At 39.5% G+C, this 24,958-nt stretch overlaps 1 protein-coding gene across 1 annotated transcript in view; it reads right to left on the reverse strand.

Moving 5' to 3' along the window:
- Nucleotides 1-19,668, reverse strand: part of LOC137779185 (multivesicular body subunit 12B-like) — a 29,708-nt gene extending 10,040 nt beyond the window's left edge. Inside the window, exons 1-6 of the mRNA XM_068566739.1 lie at nt 19,576-19,668; nt 14,392-14,487; nt 12,556-12,646; nt 11,146-11,275; nt 10,887-10,997; nt 5,044-5,105 (exon numbers count right to left, since the gene is read on the reverse strand). Coding sequence (XP_068422840.1) covers nt 5,044-5,105; nt 10,887-10,997; nt 11,146-11,275; nt 12,556-12,646; nt 14,392-14,487; nt 19,576-19,668 — 583 coding nt within the window. The remainder of the gene's footprint in view (nt 1-5,043; nt 5,106-10,886; nt 10,998-11,145; nt 11,276-12,555; nt 12,647-14,391; nt 14,488-19,575) is intronic.
- Nucleotides 19,669-24,958: the final 5,290 nt, after the last annotated feature.

A 24,958-nucleotide genomic window follows, 5' to 3' on the forward strand; every position in this document is an offset into this window, starting at 1 on the left:
GCGCTGCCATTTGTCATTAATTATGCTAATAAGGACACCATTACTCTCCAGCCAAAACAGGCAACCGTTATTAGTATAATGCATTTACAGTTTGATACATATGTATTTGCTGATTAGTTGTACTGTGTGTAGATTAGTGTAAACTGATCAAAGACATATTCTAACACTTAAATAAAATTGTGCACTTAAAACTACAAGTGAAAGTAACACTACAGAGGAGCCCAAGACTTTTCTGTACAAACTGAACACACTGACTATTATGAAATGACAAAGCAGCGGTTTCATAATCATGCACTATTCCTCGCATCATAACATAAAAATGGCTCCATCTATATGAGAAGATGCTGATGTGTGTGAACTTTTTCACAGCAGACTTCATGGCTTTAAGCAAACCAGTCTGAGCAGAACTATTTAATAGAGCTTCTGGGAGCCCCAGATGCCCTTTTCCAAAACGACTTCATTCCCAGAATCTCATTGTGCTTTCTAAATCACACCACAGTATGTATTAGAAGATCATTAATTATAAACTTAACAAGTCAGCAGAGCCATTAAAAGATCTTTAAGGCATATTTGACCATAAATCTCCTTAAACTATATTTAATGACTGGATTTTTGTGAAATATTTTTTATCAAGTTCTAATTAGATGTGTGATAACAAACCCTGCTGTACATGGGGCAAACGAGGAAGCCGTGACAGGCCCATCCATTGAGGCTGTCCACGTCTGGACAGTGAAACTAATGGAGCACTGCTACTATCTCAGGGATGGATAGAAAGCAATGAGGGATGAGACTCCAGAGTCCAGTCTGGCCTGCAAATGCAAGGGCCATTTAAAGTCTCTTATTTGACTGCAATAAAGGCCCAGAGATCCTGAGGGCTTCGAGGGTCTAGTCAAAAATTCCATTACGATTCCTTCCGGATTGATCCCCAAATACGTAATGGCACCATCACACTGAGATCGATCATGTTTCCAAAAAAACCTGGATAGTCCAATCAGATTTTTGATTTAATACAATGAACGCCAACAGAAGTTTCTTTAAAGAGTGTTTAACCTGTTAAAATCCAAACCGAGGAGACAAACAGAATCCACATAAAAAGCAAAACCTTTGATTTTTACATTGTGTTCGGCTCTGGTTGCAGTTCGAATGTAGTAATTATTTTTATATTCCTAAAAATACACACAAATTTCATAATCAATTTGTCTGAACCCCAGATTTTCTTTGCAAGGAAACAAAGCTTTTGATAAGATCAGAAAACAATGATGAGCTTTTTTTTGTTTAGTTTTTAGTTCTTTTTTAGTTCTGACTGACTTGCACTTAATGACACCAACAACAACTCTCATAAAATATCTTCTTTTCTTTAAAAAAAATCTATGCTCCTATTTAAATAAGGAAAATGCATGAACAGCTGAAACAGTAATTCATTAATTAAACCTTCATTTTAAACAATGTAATTCACAAGTCATCTAATAGTAAGAAGAAATGTGGCAGTCCTTCATATCATTAGTTGCTGAGAGTAGTAAACAGTTTGAGGACGTGTGCGTGAGTCTCCATGAGGTGTAAATACTATTCTCCTGCTGAAACAACCCCCCTCCCTCCCTCTCGGTTTCGCCTTTTGCTGACCAGGGGAATTAAGAAGCAAAACGAGGGTTTTAAGAGCGTTCCTTTCATGTCTTGATGTAAGCTTTGGCATTACTTCAGACATCAAGATCGGTTTCATAGAAATCCCATTCCATCTAAAGTAAAAGCTCGGCAGTAAATCTGCCGATACTCCCCCATAACACTTCCATAAATGATTCATTCAGCTCGGTTTAGCTGATGCAAAACAGAATGTTAGTGAGTTGTGCATGGAGCCTGAGCTGAGCTGGAAGTGGAGGACCAACCTCGCTGCTTAGTAATTTCATCAATCTGTGGAAGAGAAAGAGAGGAGAAAAGAGAAAGAAGAGAACGGCGTACACCATAATAACTTTTGTGTCACTATCCAGAGGTCGTGTTTTTTAATCCCTCAGCCTAAAGAATTGTGTTATTCTAAAATATAACCCCAGCGGTGCAGAAGCAGTTGAGATCTATCACGGTTTGAGATAAGAGTCGGCTGATCGCCTCCCTCTGCACAGCCTCGCCTAGAACTACACACGGAGATAAGATGGAACTTTTGTTTGAAACCTGATGAGAACCCTCTTAATGAAAGTGCGGCGCCAAAAATAATCTTTTTTCTCCATGTTAGTCAATCAAGAAATGGTGTAGCTGGGGGAAAAAGAGGAGAAATAAAGTAATTTTGCATAATCAGTGAGCACCATCTGGAACAATTAACCAAATTCCACAGAACTCAGAGGATCAGTCATATTGGCTTATTAAAGATCCAGAATTATACAAGTAATAAATCCTTGGAAAAACGAAGCGTACCCCTGCCTGTCACGACTATTTTAACTTCAAATACAGTGGAATACTTGATAAGGCTGAAAAGAGGAGATTAATATATGCAAATTATGTCGAGCATTTAAAAGCCCCCCAACAACTGTCCCGTTTTTTTTTCTGTCTCTTATTACAGCGCTTTATGTTTTATTCATACACCAACTCACCTGTCATTTCATAAGCTATAATATTATGAGGGTATTATTAAACAGCATAAAGTGGAGCTTTAATTGGAAAGCTCCATTGCATTTTCCAATTATTTGCAGCAAATTAAAAGCAGATGCACATAGTTTAATAAGAATTCCAATATTGTTTCCTGAAAATCAAAAATCACTGTCATTCTGCCAAGATATTTTGCAAACCCAAGTTAATTTTGAGCCTCCTATTTTTTCCTCCTCCTCCTCCTACTCCTCTGAAGGATGAACTGTCTCGTGTCTGTTAATTGAAGTTCCTCTAATAGATAGGGAAATAATTGCTCTCCATATTACGTGAGATCAGGGCCAATGTCAGGATTTATTTTTGATTAATGCACCAGATATGTAAATGTATTACTTTTTATTATGTTTACCTTCTGATCAGGTGGATGTCTGCTGAAAACTATGTTGTTCTGTAGGTAATGGAGAGAGACTGCTATGCAACACGTCATATAGGTTTATTTTAGGGCTTCAGACTTTCTTCAACGCCATGACATTTATTTTTTATCAAACATATGCTTTTTAGACACATTTCATGAATGTACATTTAATTACCTTTAAACTATCCTGCTTTTCTGTCAATGTATGAATAACAGACCTAATTGGCAAAGGGACTTGGCATGGATCAAAGCAACGTGGTGAGGAAAAGCAAAAGGTTGAAGCTGCTATGAAAACTTGATAACTTTTCAAATGAGCTTGAACTGTCAGGTGAAAAAAAAGAGCTGCAAAATAAATGTGAATTAGTTTTTAATATTCTGGTAATAAATGTCAAAGCTCCTGCACATCAAATATGTACATGATGTGACTGCAAATGACAGATTTCCCAGACATGTTACCTCTCCTCCCCTCAACTCACTTTTTTTCTGCTCGGGTTTTTGTTTTGTTGGGAAGTGACGGAGGGTTTAATCAAGAAAGCAGGCAATTCATCAATCCTAAAGAAGGCGCCTGTACAACCCTGACAGAGCGCACATGGTTTTAGACCAACTCGAACCTGGCCAGCTGTCAGCCCACACAAACGCGCGCACACGCAGACACCCACACGGCTTGCCACACACACACACACACACACACACCAAAGCTACCGCCGCTAACAATTAACACAAATAGGCTGTCGGCTACGACCTCACACTTGGTCCACAGGCTATCACATTGTTAATGAAGGCGAGTTGTGTTCTCTCACATTCGCAGTGTGATGCTGTAAAGGCTGACGAGTCTCAAGATATAAAGCCAAGAACCATCTCAGGCTAACTCCATTATCCTCTCTTCTTTAAAATCACGCAGGGACACATGAAGGTAAAGGAAAGAGGGAGACTGCACAGCTGCAAAGGACAGTTTTCTGGAGATAAAGGCTGATTGCTGGCAACGTACTGTACAGTATGTGCATGTTCTTCACTGTCACTCAAACCCCGTCCCGGTGGAGGAATCAACACCCAATGCCATAAACCACTCAGCTGTGTGTTAATGTCTGCTCCTTCAGGGCCACACTTGTCTTGACTAACTTATAATATGACAGTCATTGCAACAAAATTATGTGTTCATTTATTGTCAATTACATGCTTTTTTTAATGTCGGCATGAAAAGATCGAAAAATATAAAACAAATGCTGATCATTTTTAACTTTTTAAACTATAAAATTGTAAATATTTTTTATATTTAAACATATCCTTATTTCGTTCAATCATGTGCACTTCGGCAATTGTTTAATACCCAGACTTGTATAAAAAGGCCGGGCTTACATGGCCAGAGCCTGGGTGTGCCTCCGCATGAGCAGCAGGAGGAATCCTCACCACATGGTGTCTCTCTCCAGCTGGATAAAAACCTCCCTGCCTCGTTCACCTCGTGTGGATCGCACGCTCTTTAAGGCGAGAGCGCCTCAGTCGACTCTGACTCCGTGGCTCTGAAGCTGTCATAGCTAAGCCCTGCTTCCTAACGAATTAGCCTCTCTTCTGTTTTAGTCCTGGAGCATTGTACTGTTGCTGAGTTTCTCTCCTTGACAAAGAGAAGGGAATCCGTCCAGTGCAATGCACGGTACACATATGTAAGTATGGCATGTGACGGATCATTTTTGACAGCTGTTAAATGTTCTCTTGAGTGTAATGCCGAGCTCCTCTGAGAAGTCACGTTTGCTCAGATAAGCAAAGCTCTGTACAGTATCCATCACTGAAGGAGAAGTCTAGACATCGAGCGTTTGTAGCTCAAGTAGCAGAGGTGATGCCTTTATGTACACGTGGAGACGACTTTCAATGTACGTAGAGAGCACAAGTTCAAGTATTGAATCTCTTCTCCAAATACTTGGAGCTTTTCTACCCAGTGTGATGATAAAAGCAAGCAGTTTTACAACCTTGTGCATCTTAGGCAAACTATTAAATTCCTTTAATTGTCCAAAGTGAAGTCATAAACGATACTGAATTGCATACATTTAAAATGTGGGATCATTTACCTGTCATGGTGTAGTTCCCACTGCTCTGGTGCTCATAGTCCGGCCTGCTCGTGGTTCTCCTGCTGGCAGAAAGAAAGGATTAGCACTACTATTGATCACCATGGAAAAAACATACAACATGCATACACACTTTGTATTTGATGGGAATAATTATGTTCCGAGACATGTTGCTCGGACATTAAAATATAATGCAAGATAATTTATTTAGCATGGAGGCATGGAAACTCCGTCCTTGCACAAAGGCATTTTTATTTAAAAACATGACCGAGCACTGAAATACCAGGATGAATATAAGCGGTGAAATATGGTAAAAGTTAAACTGTGCCTCAGCTGCCCAGGGGCTTGAACAGACCTTTACTGGGGGATTGGTGCAGGATCTTGTAAATTCTGGAGGAACTGAAAGATTCCATTATTCAAGGGAAGTCTTGTTTTTTTTACCGTTTCATGGCCTTGTATTACAGAAAACAGCACAGAATGCACTTTGTGGGCAGTTGAAGTTAACAAACCATATAAGATTGAAATCCTCATCAATCAAGCTATCATGAATTACACCCTGTGACTCACCCCTACGGATCGATAAATCCACAGCAAGCAGAGGAAAAAAAATAATTCACAGCTTGGAGAGAGCTGCATAACATGACATGCTCTGAAGGTAAAATGAGCTGCGGGATTGCATTATAAAACAAATGATCTTATAATGATAATGCAGAGCAGTTGGCGATATCATTAAAAAAGGAATCGCTTTGTTTGGAGGACATGCCGGCATGAGAGTTTGTTGTTAAAGACAAAGAACAAGGTAGATCACAAGAATAACAGTGATAATTTATGAACAGATTTGGGAAGCGAGCAGGTGTGAAGTTGCAAATAATAAAGTGTGTTCTTTGTATTATGTTCTGTATTTGGCCTGTTTATGGAAAACATAATAATTATTATGTGGGGGTGTAAAACCAAAAACCTTGAAATTTAAGACTAAAGGCAGATCTGCATATTACGTGAGAGCTGCGCATGAGTTGTGGCTTTCAAAGCCTTATCTCTCCGAATGAGATAAATAAATGCAATAATTTCCATCAAGAGCAATAAAACAAGATTTCTGACAGGCTGTGGTATTTATGAGCTGAAGGCTGCAACTCAGATTTATTTGCAATGAAAGGGTCGACTTTTCTCCTCCTCATTTACATCAGCATTTGGCCATGTTAAATCCAGGCCAATGGTGAATTTTTAAAAGGTTGGCATCAATCTTGTGGGAACGATTGCCATATCCAATGCAGACTTCTTTTACCTTTCAAAAGGTTGATTCCACTGCCGAGGAAGAAAGGTACACATCTTTCAAAGCACAGAGACATCCCATGGACGTAGGCCGGGGAAGGAGGGAGGAAGAGGAGAGGGAGGGGGGGTTTAAACTACACTAGTTGAATTAGTACTCAGAATAAACAAAGAATGGAGGAAGTGTGAAATCTTGCTATTTATCTCTGTATCTAAAAAAGTAAGTGGTACTTAAAAACCCCGAAGACTCGCCGTGAAACCAGGGAAATGTGCTGCTCATGAAAAGCTTTTCTACAGGCAACCTCCAGGGTTGCTTTTCCCATCTGTCTGAAACACAAAACTGTCTCAATCCAAATTGGTGATTTCTAAATACAATTTTAGGTGCATTGGAGAGGGTAACATATGGCAAATCAATTAGACAACTAATTCTTAAAACAAAAACATGGCAAATGCGTTTGTTAATCAACAGCAGTGTTGCGGCTCGTATTATGTCGGCCACTGGAGTTTTGACAACAATTAATCCTCATTTCAGGCAAGGAGAGCCATATTGACACATATTCGTAATTTGAATATTCAATTATAGTGTAGTTCCTCATCAAATTATAGTAAAACTGGGAACACGGCCTGAAAGATTTACGCAATTAAACGCAGATCAAGAGTCTTATGTTCCCACGAAATCTGCCAGAGTTAAAATCACATTAGTGCGGCAAAGGAAACCACGACACTAAGGATTACTTGACAACTTGAATTACAGTTCAACAGATTGTTTTGTGTGGTGTACTTTAAGTTGTTCCACATGGAATAAGGAAAAGAGTTGTCTGTGTTAAAAAAGGAGAAGACGAAGAGAAAGTGGGAGAGACAGTGGGGACCGACAAGTGGTAGTCAGTGGAGAGGTAAGATGAGGATGAGAGTAATATCGCTGAAGAGCCAGAGCTGCGATACAGAAAGCTGGAAGCTCTTGTTTTGACACACATCCAGCCTTCCCCGTGACAACATCTCGAACACCTTCCTCTATGTGCGGTGCCGACAGTGCTGCTTTGTGAGAGCCGCTTTCTCACCCATCATTATCCTCCTTTAAGCTCGGTGTCAGGTGTTGAAAAGAGGATCTCTCTGAATTTGGTGGCAAATCACTGAACAGTCTGAGCTCATCAGATCTCGGCTGATCATTCGATCATTCCTGACACCACTCTGCATCACTGTGCTTGATCTCCGCTACTTTTTGCAACTTTCTTTGAAAACAATAAAGTAATGAGTAAGAAGATCGAGCCGGGAATGATTGTTCTTCAACACTTCAGATGGGAGATCTGTCAGGCGACACACTGACAGTCCCGGTGTGTCTTTCTCCTCAAGAGTCGTGTGCAGTGGGACGTCTTGGTTAACCAGCGAGCAATGAAAGCTGATACAATACTCCTGCAGAGCTGCAGAAATGTGTGGGGTGTCACAGGTAGAAGACAGTGCTATCCAAAACATATTGATGTGCACGCCAATTCTGACACTGATGACTCCCTACTTCATGTGTTCAAGAAAATAGCAACTACACTATGCAATGAAAGAGGAAAAATAGATGCCCAGCCTTGACATTTTTATCGCAGTACAGTTTGATTTAAAAAGTGTCTGTGTGTACAATAGCCCACTATTCTAAGAGAAATGTCAAAAACCTTGATTCTGAGTGAAGTGAAAGAAATTGCAATATTAGGACAAGGCTAATTTATGCTAGCAGTCACTGTAGAGGTCAGATATGAGCCTCAGCAATGACAGTTTTATCAGGAGAACAAATGGCAGCGTTGGCCAGGAGAATGAAGGAGGGGGATATTTTACTGGACACATTAAAAGGCTGACCGGATGGCTCAGGTTTTCCACATTATGAAGTCAGGAAGCGGCTGATATGGTCGGTCTTGACAGAGAACAAGCCAAAGCGGTTGACATGGAGCAGCAGCTATGAATCAAAACAGAACACGGCCGCTGGTTGAGACGCTTTAGACAAACTTGATAAAGAGACGTTAAACACTCAAGGTTCAAACGCATTTGCAACGGCAGACTGCTTCACAGGCCTTTACCCCAACAGCTTTAGTGGCTCAATATGGTGCCACAGCCTGAGCCAATAACACATAAGTATTGTAGGTTAAGTGTTTATCCTTGAACTGATAAGACATCCTTAAACCGTGGAAATAATCATTCCTTTATTAACTCCTGAGATTTCCTCTCACAGGGTTGCTAAAGGATCCACCAAGTTATAGATGCCCTGACTTTGTTCATACCACATAGAATTCAGTTTAATATCTTTTTTTACAATAATGCTGGCCAAATCATTATATTATGATGGAAAACCAGTTGGTATGGTACGACCTGGAATTCATTATTATTGTGTCATATTTATTTCCAGTACTTCCCAGGAGTAAATGACAATAAGTCTTCATGATAGAACTCATTCAATAAAGGTGACACAATCAACATGCAAACAATGGATGGATTAGCCAATTCAAAACAGTTCTATATGTTTTAGAGCTGCTAATCAATTATTTGATTGAAAGAAAGTAAAGTACATTTTGATGTTTGAATAATAATTTATTTTTTAAGCAAATATGCCAAAACAAATTCAAGTTTTAGCTTCTCAAAATTGAAAGGATCAATCGTTATTTGCCATATATGATCGTAAACTAGGGCTGATACAGAATGAGAAAATATTTCTTTTGCAAATTAATTCTTAGGTTCTCTTCGAAAAGGCCTTTTCTAGGCAACACATTCAGCAACAAAGACCTGCAGATACCCTGTTTTCAGTGAACAAAAAGATACAAATACAATTAAAATACAACACCTTACCTTGATGCGATCACTCCGTGCATCCCATAATGATGCAACACCCTGCAGTGACTCTGTACTGCAGTTCTGCGCTGCTGAAAAAAAGACCCTGATTTGCAGTGTACGATTGTACACAACTCTAACAAGCTCCCGCTGCCTGAGGCAACTTAACATTTGAGAGGGATCACTGCAGCTTTCAAAATTATAAGGGTCATTAAAAATTTACACATTATTGACTGTATTTAAAAACATCTTTTCCACTGACTGTAAAGAGCACTTAAATTTAAGAGGTGCTATTCTCCAAAGGCCATAAAGTTGTTATAGATAGCCTGAAGGAGGCATGGAAGAGAGAATCTTCTCTTACGGAATATGAATAAAGTATAGTGGGGTGATACTACACAGACAGTTGCACTGGAGCACTGTACTTACTTAAGCTATCAGTAAGGGTTGAAGAGCCGTTTGTAAATCACTGTGTCAAACTATCTAATCTGTGACTTGCAGAAATATTTATGGCTTTAAGTATGGTTGTCTAAAGTGCATGTAACTACACAGAGGGGATGCCAAATAAATAGTCAAAGAACTGCCGCTGTCTAAATTGCCCACAGTCCCGTCCTTATGTGTCAGTGCATTATGGATGGAAATACTCTCAAAAGGAGACTCTGACTGTGAAATGAATTTTAATGTTAATAGAAAAACAGCAGCCTGTGATCTCAGCAGGCATCAGGAGGGGGGGTGAGTCGCTTCGAGGTACAATTTATTCCAACCTCTGAGCCTCACCAACTTGAAAGTGGGCTTCAAAAGAACTGAAGATTACCGGTAAGAGTCACTAAGACCGACACAAGAGCCTGAGAGCGCACCAATGCTTCAACACTTCAAGGATTATTGACCATCGATTTCCCAAATATGGACAATTCACAAAACTCTACCCAGTTTGAACTTGGGTTTTGAATTAATGGCCGTCCCTTTAAAATGGTTCTCGGCCCACTGAGTGGCCATGTGAACAGAAGCTCTGTTTTGAATAAGCCTGCTGGCATCCACTGCTCCGGCCTGTTGTGGTCTTTAAGTGGCTTTTACTCAGCCCAGCACAGGGTGGCAAAGCAAAGCACTTCAAGCTGGCAAACCGACCAGCGGCACGTGCCAAGCTTCCCTTCTCCACAGCGGCGCCACACCGAAGGAGTCTCACTTGTTTATTTACAATTTGCTGTGGAAATCCCCAGTTCTTCATTGCGATAAATAATTGAGCTGTTTGATCTGGACACAGTACAAAGGGTTGCTCCGTTCACTCTGAGGCCCGAGGCAGAGGAAGCCTGAGCAGTATGAGCAGAGGAAGGGACACGCACGCTCCAGCGTGGCGGAGATCTTGAAGCTCTCCTCCCTTCCTCTGCAGCTGTCGCTCGCTCTCGGGGCTACATCTACATCTCCTCCTCTTTGTCTGCACAGTACAACACTCCCGTCACCGCAGTCAGAGGAGCGACCTGGCTCTGCCTCGCGGGACAACCCACAAATAGCAGGAGTTTAGCCCTCATTGAACTCATGTTCTTGTTGGGGGGATCCTGTCTAGTTAGCCTGTCTCTCCGGTTCACCCTCGCTACCTTGTTGTCCGGCTACAACCTTTACTGCAGATTGCCCGAGAGTGATCAATTGCTTGGCTCTTCATTGCCGTACATGTGGTACAGAGCGTAACAACAGCTCAAGAGCACGCCAAGCGTGAAATAAAAAAGGAAGCAAGGAGGAAAGTTAAACTTCAAAAGGCGCTGCTGAATAAAGTGGCATGATGTTACCTTGCAGTGTTGGCTGGAGCGTCACCGTTAGCTGTCTCGGGCGATTCCAGGGATGACCGAGGCTGAGAAACATCTCCCATTCGGTACCATATCCCCATACTGTTTATCTCCCTGTGGAAAGATGACCAGGAGGCATACAACGAGTGCTTCACTTAGTTTTCAACAGCTACTAATCCTTCATGCAAATTAACAAATGTGGTGAATGATAGAAGATACAAAACACAATTCTTAAATGTATTTCCAGTGCCAAGCAGCTCACCCTACGCAGGTGTAGTTAACAAGATGGTACTTGGACTTCGCAACGACCTGGATGTCGTACACAGCCGTCACAGCAGTGGCGCACGGGCTGATTTTAACGCAGAGCCTCTTCTTCCTCATGGCAGTTTCCTCTGATGAGTCAGGTGCACAAGAGGGTGTCAGACAGGAGTTGGCAGAATCCAATTCTGTCATCTCAGAGTTTCAAGATTAAAAAACATCTAAAGATATTTTGAACCTCTAGGGAAAAGATAATACCCATAAATATATCTATATCTATATATATCTATATATCTATATATCTATATCTATATCTATATATATATCTATATATATATATATATATATATATATATATATATATATACATATATATATATATATATATTAATATCAATATCTATATTCATATCTATATACATTATATATATATGTATATATATATATATGTATAGATATATATATATATATATGTATATATATATATATATATATATATATATATATATATATATATATATATATATATATATATATATATATATATATATATATATCAATCTTATGATTTGCTATTTAGTCATTACCAGTCTGAGAATCGGCGATGAGCTTATATCAGCTTCTGAATAACTTGCTGTGCTCAAAGAAAAATAACTGGACATTGAAAAGCCACAATATCCACATGCGTTATTATAATTTTGACAGAAGCAAGAGAATCCTCCATCAGCTTTAGTGCACAACAGAGATTTAAACTGATATTCAGAAACTCATACATAATGTCCTGTGTATACATTAAACATGGATTCACATAAAGTAATAAAACATTAAATTACACCATAGCCAAACAAAGCGTAATCTCTTTTCTTCTTTCTGGCAAAAAGAAAAAATCATTGCCATGCTTCTCTATATTGCATCTGTGCCTCACTCATTTATTTCCCCTGCAACACTGGAAAGTGCAGTGTAAATGCAATGATAATAAAAATAATAAACAAGCTGTCCTCACTCCCCACACCAAAATATTATTACATTTCCAAGGCATGGATAGTGAGGGGGAAATACATAGCACTCAAAAAGCACTAAAGCATTGGGGAATGCATTTCATTAATATTAGATAACCCCCATCCACTCGTCCTCTCCCCAAATAAATACATAAATAAATAAGCCCCTCATAAAGAAAAGCACAGCTCCAGCTGAGATAAACAATGACTCATGATTCTCTTCTCTTGTACCTCCTGGGCAAAATGTTTATTTTATTCCCATAGTCTGCCATAAATTAAGCTAACCTGCACCCATAAAACATTCACTATCTCAAGCAAAGCTGCCCCCGAGGACCTCTGCATAAGCTGGTCGGAGAGGGAAAAAAAACAACAAGAGGGTGGGAGGGACGGGTGGTCGCTTCTGACTGTTTACTTACTTGTGTCCAATGTTTCTTCCACAGGTGTGAATCCCTCTGGCAATGCGTCTTTAATGTCAATCAGCTTCATGTCCACAACAACGTCAGTCCCCTAACAGATAGAGTGCAGGAAGAACATTTAAAGTCATGTATGCAAATTCAACTTTTAAAAGGACAGAGCAAGAAGAAGAAAGGGTTAGTCTTTTTTTTTTTTTTGCAGGGCTCAGTTAAGAAAATGTAGAGATAATAGAGTCAATGATTTACTAAAAGCTCGGGAAGTCTCTAAAGAGAAGGGTTGACAAAATAGCTGAAGTAATTACTCTCTAATAGCTTTTTTTTTTGCAAAGACAGAATGCATCTTGTAATCATTCTCAACCTTTTGGCGAGAAGCTGCGGGATGATGGGAGACAGAGCAGGCAGTCTAATCAACAAAATGGGACTGGTTAAAAACAATCAGGGACTGTGTAGTTGACATTTTCAAGCATGACTCTTCCCTGCCTCCCATTACATTTTCATTTTTTGCCATAATAAATTGCAATAATACACAGCGGCGGCAGAGAGTGGGGCGAGCCAGGCGTGACTTGATGCGTCCGAAAAGGCTGGATTTCTCTGCTACTGCTGCCCGACAGTCATTACCATTAGATACATTTTTTATTCATAGTTTTTATACTGACTTAAGGAGGAATATGGATGAATGTTATTACTATGCATGGAACATTTTTTTGTGTGTTTACCCCTTTTTCTGGGGAGATTTCTTCCATCAGGGCCTGACAAAAGGATCTTTCTACCTCCAACCTAGAGTATGATAAATCACAAACTATTTACTTCCCCCCACATAATTCAGGGGCTAATTTTACAGAATCTGTTTTTGTCATAGACAATTACAGTGGGAGCTCCTTTGAGTGGCAGACAAAATAGCCTTTGTTGATGGCTCTGTCATGTTCTATTTGTGTCAAAGTCTTTAAAACAGTGTGGACACACATTTTAAGATAAAATACAGGAGCTCGGGAGGGCTATTTGTATGCTATATACTAAACTAAGGACCAGATTGGGCTCAGGCACAAGGCAGCCGCTGCCAAGTTGCCTGGCTTTTAGAGGACACACTAAAATAAAATTGATTAAGTCCTAAGATTGAGCTGATACAAAATGATAACACAAATGCAGGTTTTGTTCTCAATGTCCGCAATATATACCTGCAAGCCATGGAAACAAATTAGAAGGCAGCCAAAAGTAAGCTGTATACACTGAAGTTAGAATGGTGTTTTCATGGCCAGAGCAGCTGACAGCCACACATCAACACATCAGCTGTAGGCTGCAGACAGGAGATGATTCAAAAACAGCATTATGAGGAACATTAAAAGATCATTTCAGCCACTGAAGAGTCAATGCTGCTCGATTAGGGAGATCTATTTATAGCACAACCCGACTGAAGAGTAATTTCTGACATAAAAATGACTATTTTTATAATGACAATTATATGTGCATCAGCTTTCAAGACTCACTGATTGCAAACCAGATTCTCTACAGGGACGCTGTTGATTGAATACATTGGAATAGTTAAAATGAAGCTCATTGTTGTTCCATGTATGAATAATAAATAATATCCTCAGGAGGATGTACAGCAAGAAACATATCTCACTGAGGTATTATTCATCTAGAATATGCAGGCAAATCCATTATATGTAAAAGTTCAAAACTACACTGCCAACACTTTTTAAATGGGTCTTTCACTGATCAAAGAGCATTAAAATATTCTGGCAGCAGAGAACTGAGCCAATAACTGCTGGCGAACAAAATGGTGTACCAGACGAGGTGTTAGTGCAGAATGCATAGGGAGAAGTTTATATTCACACTTACAGTTTTTCTGGTGAAACAGAGGTAGCGTGTGACCTTGGATTTGAATAAGCCGTCCTTCCACAGGTCGGCATCAGAGCCATCTGTTGTTTGTGCAACCTACGTAAAAAAAAGAAAAAGAAAAAAAAAACAAGGAGGAAAAAAACATGCAGGAGGTGGGATAAAGTTAATGTATGTATGCCATGAGCGTGTTGCTTTTGCCTCTTCCCTTGCATACTAGCCTTAATTAACGCTTGCCTACACTAGCGCTCCATCTCATTAGTGCTCTGCATGGGTAAAGGAGTTTTAGCCTCCAAAAAAGGTGGCTAAAAATATCATCCCGAGGGACCAGGCTGATTAAAGATGCCTTGACAAGGATCTGCTCTAATAAGGAAAGCAAATTTCAATGTGCTTTCGTGAAAGAGCAGGGATTATATTTGGGATGAATATATATTTTTTAAACCTACCGTAGTACCCCTTGAGCAACACACAGGTAGACTTCACATACACCTGAAATAGCTCTTCTCCCTGTATGGATTCTCTCTACGATTTAATGCAATATGACTTCTAAGAATACATTACTAAGGATTTAAAGCTATTTCATCTGTATGCCTAAATAACTCAAAATCCAAAGACATGCGCAGCTCGTCCTTGTATAAGGTTCAGTCACAGCTGTAAATGATCAGCAGAGTAAGTAAAAGAAAAAAATGATTGCACCATATTGACAGGATAGACAAGTCAAACTCAAGGTCCAACATCACATTGCTATGTAAATGTAGTTATGCAGGGCAGAATGATATCAGAAAATAGACTGCATCTCAGAGACTCTTCTATCGTTCCAGTAAATATGCTCGGCTCAAGCGTCATGTTCCATTGGCTGTAATGTGAGAATCACCTAAAGAACTGCCAGAGTTATTTTCTAAAGAGATCCTTTACAAAGAAGAGTCAATCTAATGAGGTTCATTCAAATGAAGAAGTCATAGATCTCTGCACCCACCCACACACATTACCCCCTTGACAATAATGATGAATGACCTCGGTGACTGGCTGGGGGAAACATGGCATGGGGGAGATTCATGAAAAACCACCAGTGACTAGCTGGGATGAGAGCGGAGACTAGAGTAGGGAACAGAGATAGATAGTGGGATGAGAGAAAGAAAAAGAGCAGAAGATGAGGGGAGAGAGGGATTGCGGGGCGTCTCCAACAGCAGTACCATGAAAGGTCCCAGAAGGAGCCTATACATCACCAGCCTCCCTCTTCCTTACAAGACAACCCGTCTTGGCCACTTTTTCCAGGTCAGTAGCCAGCGCATCCTGTCAGCGTAAACAAAGGGCTCGCTTTGTGAAACCCAAAGTCAAGTTGAGGAGTAACGAGGGCACGATCCACCTCGGAGGCACCTCAGGCATCATCCTGCCACAGCTGCCGGCAGCAAGGATGCGACGCAGCCTGAATGTGAAACGCCACTTGCTGAGCCACGGCAGAAACGGCATGTGTAAAGTTGCAATGGCTCCTCTCTGATACTTTCAAGTCTGGCACAGCATGGCTCCATCATGACACAGACTTCAATGAGAAGAATAACACACGTCTGATAAGAAACATCATGGCTCTGATATTGAAATACGGTGGTATCATTTGATTTAAATGCAATGACAGATTCAACTGCCACTTCTTCAAATCCAAAGCTTACAGTGATCTGAAAGCCCACATATGAAAAAAAGTATTTCGTGGGTGAGGAGTACTCCTATGAAGGATCTCTGGAGACCGACAAGTTACTATGAAGCGCTGAGAGGCACAACTGTGAATAAAAAGATGCAAAAGGCAGACAATCAAAAACCTCTGGGGAGTGAAACCAGGTGGAAAAAGACATATGAGGTACAGGAAACCAAACCAGTCCTTTCAAAGAAGAACAGAAAAACTGAACAGAGACGAATGTTTTAGATCCTTAACCGTTTAATAGATTAAAAGAACCACAGCTGCAGTTACTTTGAAAAGTAGTTTTACTTTCAGTAATAGTTTGACATTTTGGGAAATGGGCTTTGACTGACACAACAGACTGACAACGCTCCAGTCTGTGCATTAAGTACGAAGCTAACGTTAAACCTGCGGGGTGATTGGCTTAGCTTAGCTGAAGACTGGAAGCGGGGGGACACGGCTAAAGTGGCTCTCACAAAGTAAAAAAATACAGAAACCAGCAACTTTAAAGCTCACCTATTGACCCATTGTATCTAGTTGTTTTAATCCTGTCAATAACAAGACCATTCATTCAACGACAAGACATTTTGGCATTACTGTTTGTGAGCAAATGAGGCCTGTCACAATATCAGATTTTCACTACAATATTGTTGTGGATAAAATAATTAATGATAACAAAATTATCGTAATATCTATAGAAATTTTGAAGAAAAAAAAATAATGCTATCATAACAATTCCTTCAATGTTTATTGTGGTTTTGTTTCTTTTTTGGCAAATTAACTACACTCAGAACAGGAGTTTGGAGGTGGAGTCTATAACCATAATTGCATATATGAAGAGATTTAAGAGGTTCTGGCTTATTTACACCACATTATCTTCCTTGTATCATTAATATGATATAAAAATGGCATGTTTACATATCGCCTTATCGGCATTACCAGTAAAATGTGACACCTTAGTACATATTAAACAAACAAGATAATAATAATAATACATTTCATTTATATAGTGCTTTTCTAAGTACTCAAAGTCACTTTTAATAACCTAAAATATCCTAAAAGATAAACAATGAAACAAATAAAAATAAATAAAAGCAGTAAGAGAGCACACAGACATACATTAAAAGCAGTTCTAAAGAGGTGAGTTTTGATTTCTGATTTGAATGTGGGGAGGCCAAAGCAGTCACAAGGTACAACATTTTAGTTAGTTAGTGAGCCTCAGAGGTACTGGGAGGAGTGTTTTGAGTTTGAAACAGAGCTTGCCAGCGGTTTCCCTCTGCTCCCACTCTTCAGCTAAGCTCAGGTCCTTCTGGAAATGGCTTTGGCCTGCACACAGGCATTAGAGGGATATAGTCCTATTCTTCTAACTCTTGGCAAGATAGCAAATGAGCTTATTTCCTTTACTTTCAAACTACTAATTTGAAGTACAGATGCTCATTCAAAAACGGACAAGCGGCCATTGGCTTAGTATGGGCATGCTCGCTAATCATAGTACCGTACTACGTTTCTTTAAACAAACTTTACAGTGATGAGTTTATGAGGGAAATGTGTCAAATGGGCTGGTGAGTCTGCAATACACAGTTTCCCACTTTGTAACACATGCACAGAGTGCAGTGTGCATGAGTCTGTCTGCTCGTGATGTTTGATGTTGGGTGGCTGCTGGTGCTTCAGCAAGGCTCCTGATCCCAGTGGAGCAGTGTTTGATCAGGGCCTGTGCTCGCGAGTGTTGGAACAACCTGCTTAAGTTCAGAGATGTGAGCGTATCGTATCAGAGAGCAAAAGAGTTAATCAGCCCTTTGATCTGTTGTATAAAAAGTATGGTAAGTACGGTAAGCAGTCTGTATTAAGGAGGATTTCTAAAAGAAGTCTAGTGTGAATGGGTAAAAACAAAAAATCAATACAGCATAATATCTTGTGACCTCCCCTTCTGAGTGCTGTATTAGCACACTGATGCCAAGCAATAATATTTTTGTTTGTACTTCAAGTCTGCAGATAAAGGACCACATAGCCAAGTTTAAAATATGTTCTTGAAGATGTGACAAACGCATGTAAAGTGAACCCTGCCTTTGCCCATTGACAGCTGGGATCGCTCCAGCGCCCCGCGACCCTAAAACAGGATAAGCGGTTTGGATAATGAATGGATGGCTTCTGAAAGGCCTTTAATTTCACTATGGAGGCTAATTTGTAATTGACTTTTTATTCATAGGTATGATTTTTATATGTAATAATATAACAAAATCATTGAGGTAACAACCTTGAAAGATGTTTTAGTGGTTATCAAACCGACTTGTCAAAACTTTGCACTCCTTTGTTTTTGTGGCAGCTTGTTTTCATAATCCAAATCATGATCCAAGAAGACTCATTTCATACCCAAAGTATGGAGTGAAACAGAAGACACAAAGATAACTTGTAACAGCTGGTCTACGATACGTTAAGTCCAAACTATTTACACATGTTAAACTGCTGCTGTACTGCCTGGGGCTAAAAAAATAAGTATTTACAAGTTACTGTGTTTCTATCACTGAGCTGAACCAGTGTCAGTGACTAGCTTTAAGCCCCACAGAATATGCACAGTATTTGCACATCAGCTGAAATGCGTTGGCGCACTGGAGCAGCAGAGGAGGAAGTCTGATGGGGCTTCTCTGTGTTTGTCACTACCGTGTGGTGTGAATGCAGTTTCCCTGCCAGTGGCTTCGTTCTGATGCCAACCCACTATCATCTGCCAGAGATTAGAACAAGCTGGGCGTGTAGGGTGGAGCAGGAAGAGATAAAACCAGGAGGAAGAGGGAGGGTTTGGGGGTGTCGGGTGAAAGCAAGAAGAAGAAGTCTGAATAGGAAGCGAGAGAGAGGAAGAAAGATGTGCCCTTGAGCTTGTTTTGTGCTTTGTTTTAACTTACTCACGATCTTCTCTTTTTAAACCTCTCCAACTGTTTCATAACCAAGGTTAATACAAACCGACCAATCCAACACTACGTCCTTAAACATTTCCATCGTTGTTAAAGTTGTGGTTCTGGGATTTAGAGAAGACATGGACTAAATTTAAATGACTCTCTGTAGGCAACAACCAAACATCGTTAAATCTTTGCCTCTGGTGTGTCTGTGATACGAGTGGCAACCAGCAACAATGTCAGGAAGGGAATCTTCCTGATCATCAAAGCAAACTTGATGAATAAGTAATCTAACAGCTCTAAAAAAAATCCTATTGGAAGGCTGCCAATATCCTGGCTGTAAATTATGCTATACAGGCAGTTACAACAATTACATGTTCAGCTAACAGCAGTGAGCAAAACAAAAAAAGGATTAAAATTCAAGACAGACTTTTGATCAGTGACATGTTTTACCTTTGATAAGGCTGGCAATTATGTATAATAATACAAATAAAAATAGTTTTAATTTTTTTTAAAAATGTATTATTATTTGCCTTTACTTTAAAGGAGATGCAAACAACTTAACAGGCTTCCCATGTGTATGAAATTAAACTATGTGTTCTAAAAGATTTCAAAATGAATACTCACAACATAGTAGCCATCAGGGGCTTTGTTGAGTGAAGTGATAACTCCAACTGCAGAGACGGGGTCTGCTGGCAGCTGGTTGCTCACTTCAGACATGTCAAAGCTGTATTAGAAAAACAAACGACCTTTATCACATCTTTTGGCATTTCACCAAAGAAAACATACGACAATGATTCACCGTTTTTACCTCGAGAAAGAACTTTAAATGCAACATGAAATTCAATGAATATAAATATTGCAAAAAAATGTGTTAACAGATAAAAACCTCTACTTTGACAAATATGGTCCAGTTAAAAAAAAGGGAGACAATTTGAAGGAAATTATGCAAAATGCAGCTAGTGAAATCCAAATAAAGATTTCTCCCTCCACGGTCCTTGAGGGGAGAATGGACAAGGTTTTTCTTGGCTAAAATGACCACATTATTGACTTCTTGATGAGGCTTATTAGGATCTAGAAGAAAAAGTGCCCCCTTAATCCAGGAACAAATGACAAGTGAGACCAATGACAAAACAGCATTTGGACACCACCCAATGACTTCACCAAATCACAAATTAGGTGGAGTGATCACATATTTTCAAGGAAGTCCCAATCAATTGCTATCTATTTCTGTCCAAGGGAATTTTTCCCTAATGGGTATGCAAGCCTTTTTACGGGGTAAGTGGCTTTGCAATGGTTCCCTTACGCAATTTTATTAAATTAACTTTAAAGCATTCTTGTACTAACTGACAAAGTTGCTGCATTCAATCTTGATGTTTACGGAATCTATTGCAATTAAACTGATCCAATTAGGGGATTTACTCCAGAAACAGCTGTCTCTTTAACAAATGTTAGATAGCCGTACTTATTCAAATGAAACAGGATAGCAAATTAGCTAATAGAATGAAGGATCTCTTTGTAACATTAATTTGTTCAAAATGAGCTTTGTTTTCCAGCACAACATCAAGGCTCAGAGACTCATCCATGCTAAACCAAAGAAAAAAAATCCATCCAAACTTATTTCCTGCTCCAATGTAAAACTGTTTGTTCCTACATGTGTATGTAATATTCAATACTGGGTTCATGGTAACTATAGTAAACATAAACACCTAAGTAGAACATGTGTGTTTGACATTGTCTATGATGGTATGGTGTGAGGTTTGTTTAGTCTTGCTAATTATAAAAGTAATTAACTATTGCAAAAATATGTACCTGAGAATAAGTGGTATAATTGTGATCACCACAGTGTTGAAAACATGGAATAACTTGGTGAAAGTGTGGGAGGTAATATGTCATTTGTGAGTATTGGATCTCTACATTGTCACAATAAGTTTACTAAGTAGCTAACATTCAATATGGCCGCTTAATACACATATTGACATGATGAATATTATGAAAATATTGTACGTATGCTGTGATTACTATATATATATATATATATATATATATATATATATATATATATATATATATATATATATATATAAGGTTACTTATGTTCTTCATTAATACGCAGCACTCCTCGTGTGTTCCTGACTCGTTGCTGTCACTGACGCTAACTTGACATGAACTTACCGTGTAATAACGTCACGTTGTACCAAGGTCCACGTGAAAAATACCAGCAGCTACAACTTAATATTTTACTTAAAACAAATGAATTACGCTGTAAACTAACCTGAAATTGTCTGAGCCATTCAGGAATAAAACTAAAATCCAAAACAGCGTGTCGCTTGTGTGTTGTGTACCTGTAAGCAGAAAGGTGGGTGTCTCTTCCTGAGGGCTGTCACCTTTTCAACTTCGGACTTTGACCCGCGCCAACCTTCCGGATGCCACTGATAACAACAAATAGTGAACCAAAACCAGTTTCTAGTCAGAATCTCGTTGTGGCTGCACTCTCTGACTGCTCAGTCAGTGAGTGCAGCACAGAACAGAATTAAACAGAGAACATATGAAAACACCATCGGAGAGCTATGCAAATGCTAAATGTGCCAATTTACATTGTACGAGTGAATTGTCTGTACAAAGAGAATAAAGGCCTAGGACAACAATGCCACATTGACTCGTGGGTGTATTTCTTTGCAATAACTTTTGAGATCCAATTTGCCTATGGTAACTAAATTAAGGTTGTGCTTCACCAAATGACTATCATTACGTGGATGTATCTGCAGGTCACGCCTTCTGACAGCTGATTGTCTCTGATCATCACATGGCATTACTGTAATCAGATAAAAGTAAGATAAAGAGAAATGTATTAGCTTAGCTGTAACATTAGGATGTACATCTCCCAGAGTACAAAGTTTGAAAGCTTCTTTGTCGACTGTCCAAAAAACTGAGGGGGCGACAGATGCTTTCACATCGTCAAGTTTATTATTTCTACCCCCATCATGTTGTTCAAATAAATTATTTAATTGTGCAACTATTATCCTAATTTATTCAAATCACAGACTTGTTGCTTTGTTTTGTGACATGGTGCCATATGCCAGTATGGTGTCTTCATTGGGGGCCACACACTGTGAAATGTATTTATGGGCTTACATGGCTGTACATGGTGTGATCAGTTTTCCATTTCTCCATGTTTTTAACGCTTCTATTAATTAAAGAGGAGACACTCAGAGGAAAATTGCCAACTCATATGACCAGCAACTTTCACCACCTCCTCACTTACTGTTAATGTTAATTAAAGAGGCAACATTTTGCCTGTTTGTAGACAAGTGTTAGTTTCTAAATTTAATTGAGGACTTCTCAATAGGCAAACATGGCATGGCCTTCTTTTACAGTCTTTGGATATGTTATATTTTATATTCTGATCATAGATTTCTCACCACTACAGTTGGCTATATTTAGATGCAATACGAAAACAACATAATTATTATCCTTTGCAAAACCTCATTGCACTTTCTTCCACTCCTTAGTAGCGTATACATGTTGGCAAATACTTTCAAATACTAATACTAATACTCTGTCAAAATATAACAAAATCCTCCAATCGATCTTAAGCTTTCTGTGGTACAGCTTGTTCGTTGAGGTTTTACACGGGTTATGTGCCATGGCCGGGCGCAATAACTTAAACTTTATTACATCATCATATTACATACATACATGAAATTTGCTCTCTGCGTTTGATCCATTCATTCACTTGTATTATATTAAGCTTTAGAAGTTGAATTGTGTTACCTTTGAACAGAGCCAGGCTAGCTGTTTCCCTTTGTTTGGAGTCTTTATGCTAAGCTAATCGGCTGTTGACTGCAGCTTCATGTTTACTGTACAGACATGAGAGTGGAAAAGTTCCTCTTACCTAATTCTCAACAAGAAAGTAAATAATATTGTCTTATCAAATTGTGTGTTGTAATCAACATTGTAAAAGTCTATTAAACTTGTCGCTACCTATTTAACTTTTCAGTATTTGATTTAATAAAGTGAAGTGAGAATATATTTGGGATATAGGGCTCTCTTATGTCTGCAAAAGTGGGATCCCATCAAGGCTAAGCATTTCTTGAGCCTTGTTGTGTATGTGTACCCGCTCCAGAAGTCTCCATGACGGTGGAGCCTTGAGTCCAGAGATATGTTTGTAAGTGTGAGTGAAACATGATGCTATAACATATAGTGATACGATATGCATGACATATCATATCATAGCATATGTGCTCCTGTATGCCAATAAGAAAGTGATGCAGATGGCCATCGAAAGATGAGACATGAAAAATGTATGAGAAAGACTTTCTCTCTATAATAGACTTAATTTGTAAGATTTAACACCCCCCCCACCCCCTGTCCTCCCTCATGATCACAACCACCCACCTCACACACACAATCCCACAAACACATGCTTTCAGATCAAGGTGTTGACAACCGACTGAAACAGGAATGCTCGTTTTATGTAGAAATTGAGGCAGTGCTGAAGTTGATAAGATAAAATCTCAGGTGTCAGTGGGGAAAAAAAGGAAACAACACCAACACATGCTCCGGCTGAGAAGAGGTACACCTGCTAAAGTAATGGTCTAATTATGGAATAGGTGATGAAACACTTGACGAGAGTCTGGAGATATCAGCAACACATGCTAACTGTGAAAGCCATCAGCAATTACAGTGTTTTAATGTGCGGCACATCGCATGCTGAGGATTGTGGGGTAAGATGAATGATGGCTGTGGCAGATTTCTGTGGGGGAGCAGCCAGTGTAGGATGCACAGCATTACAGCTGGCATTTTGAAAAGGTTCATTAAAACTGTGATTTCTTTGTTCACGCTTTGTTTCAAATATGCTTTATTGCACATCTCGGTTCAAGTCGACCCCATAAACAGTTGATCATCCTATCATGTACAAAATATCATACACATATTTTGGTGAGTCTTAACAATGTCAAAGTTGTGAGCGGTAATCAGTGGATGACAGAAGAGCTCCTGCACCAAAATGATACCTCAGTGAATGACTTTGTACCCAAATGATATGAAAAAAAAAAAAAAACAGCAAAGGTTTCCATTTTTGTGTAAAGGTCATTCACTGTGTTTTGTAATTTGCTGACACTAGTCTGGGGACTGAAGATGGAGATTTCTGTGTTGCCACCCCGAGAGTAATAATATCCCTATCTCAACCTGGGAAATCTACTGTGCCCCAATGTCCCCGTCACCCGTACGAACCTATTATGGGCTGTGTAGAAATCTGCAGGTCTCATTTCATATATGACCCCCACCCCCCTTATCCCCCCTCTTTCTGTCTACACATAAAAAAAAAATCCCTGTGTCTCCTGAATAGCTTATAATAACGAGCTTTAAGAAGCCTTCCCTTAGTGCCCCCACAGGATATGGCCCTGCAAGGCGCTATAATATCATGCTTTTTTTTTCTAATTAAAGGTCAGTTTGGTCCATTCTCATTGTTGCCTTGGCTAAAAAATCTCCTGAAACATGATGGCTTTGCCAAATGTGATTTAATTTTCCATTTATGCCATCTGTTTTCCTGGCCTAAGCACAGAATTGCACACGTAAAAATGTAGGAAGTGTCAAATTCAGTTTGTAATCCTTGACATTTGTAGAGAAACATAGACTGTATAGGTAGAATAAAACTTTCCAAGATCAAACAGTCATTATTTGACCTTTATGGTGCATTTTTGAGAGAGTAAGCCAATACTTTGCACATGTACAGTCAGTCTGTTGTAAGTAATTTATTTGGTACATTTTACATACACTCTTCTCTTACCAGCTTCCACTTTAATACTCAACTTATCATCATACACACACCCATACACTTAAAAGCATCTGCGCATGCACACCACACACATACCCATATATACACACATATACTTTCCTCCGTCTGGTGGGGAGTCTGGACTGCTCCGACTGACTGCGCCTCACTGCCCTTGTGCAGTGGTGTGCCAGTTGTGCCTTCCCCCATCGCTGTGAATGCCACCATCTGGTG

The sequence above is a fragment of the Clinocottus analis genome, unplaced genomic scaffold, assembly GCF_023055335.1.
Source record: "Clinocottus analis isolate CAN_PGR_092001 unplaced genomic scaffold, fCliAna1.0.p SCAF_7, whole genome shotgun sequence".
Classification (NCBI taxonomy): Eukaryota; Metazoa; Chordata; class Actinopteri; order Perciformes; family Cottidae; genus Clinocottus; species Clinocottus analis.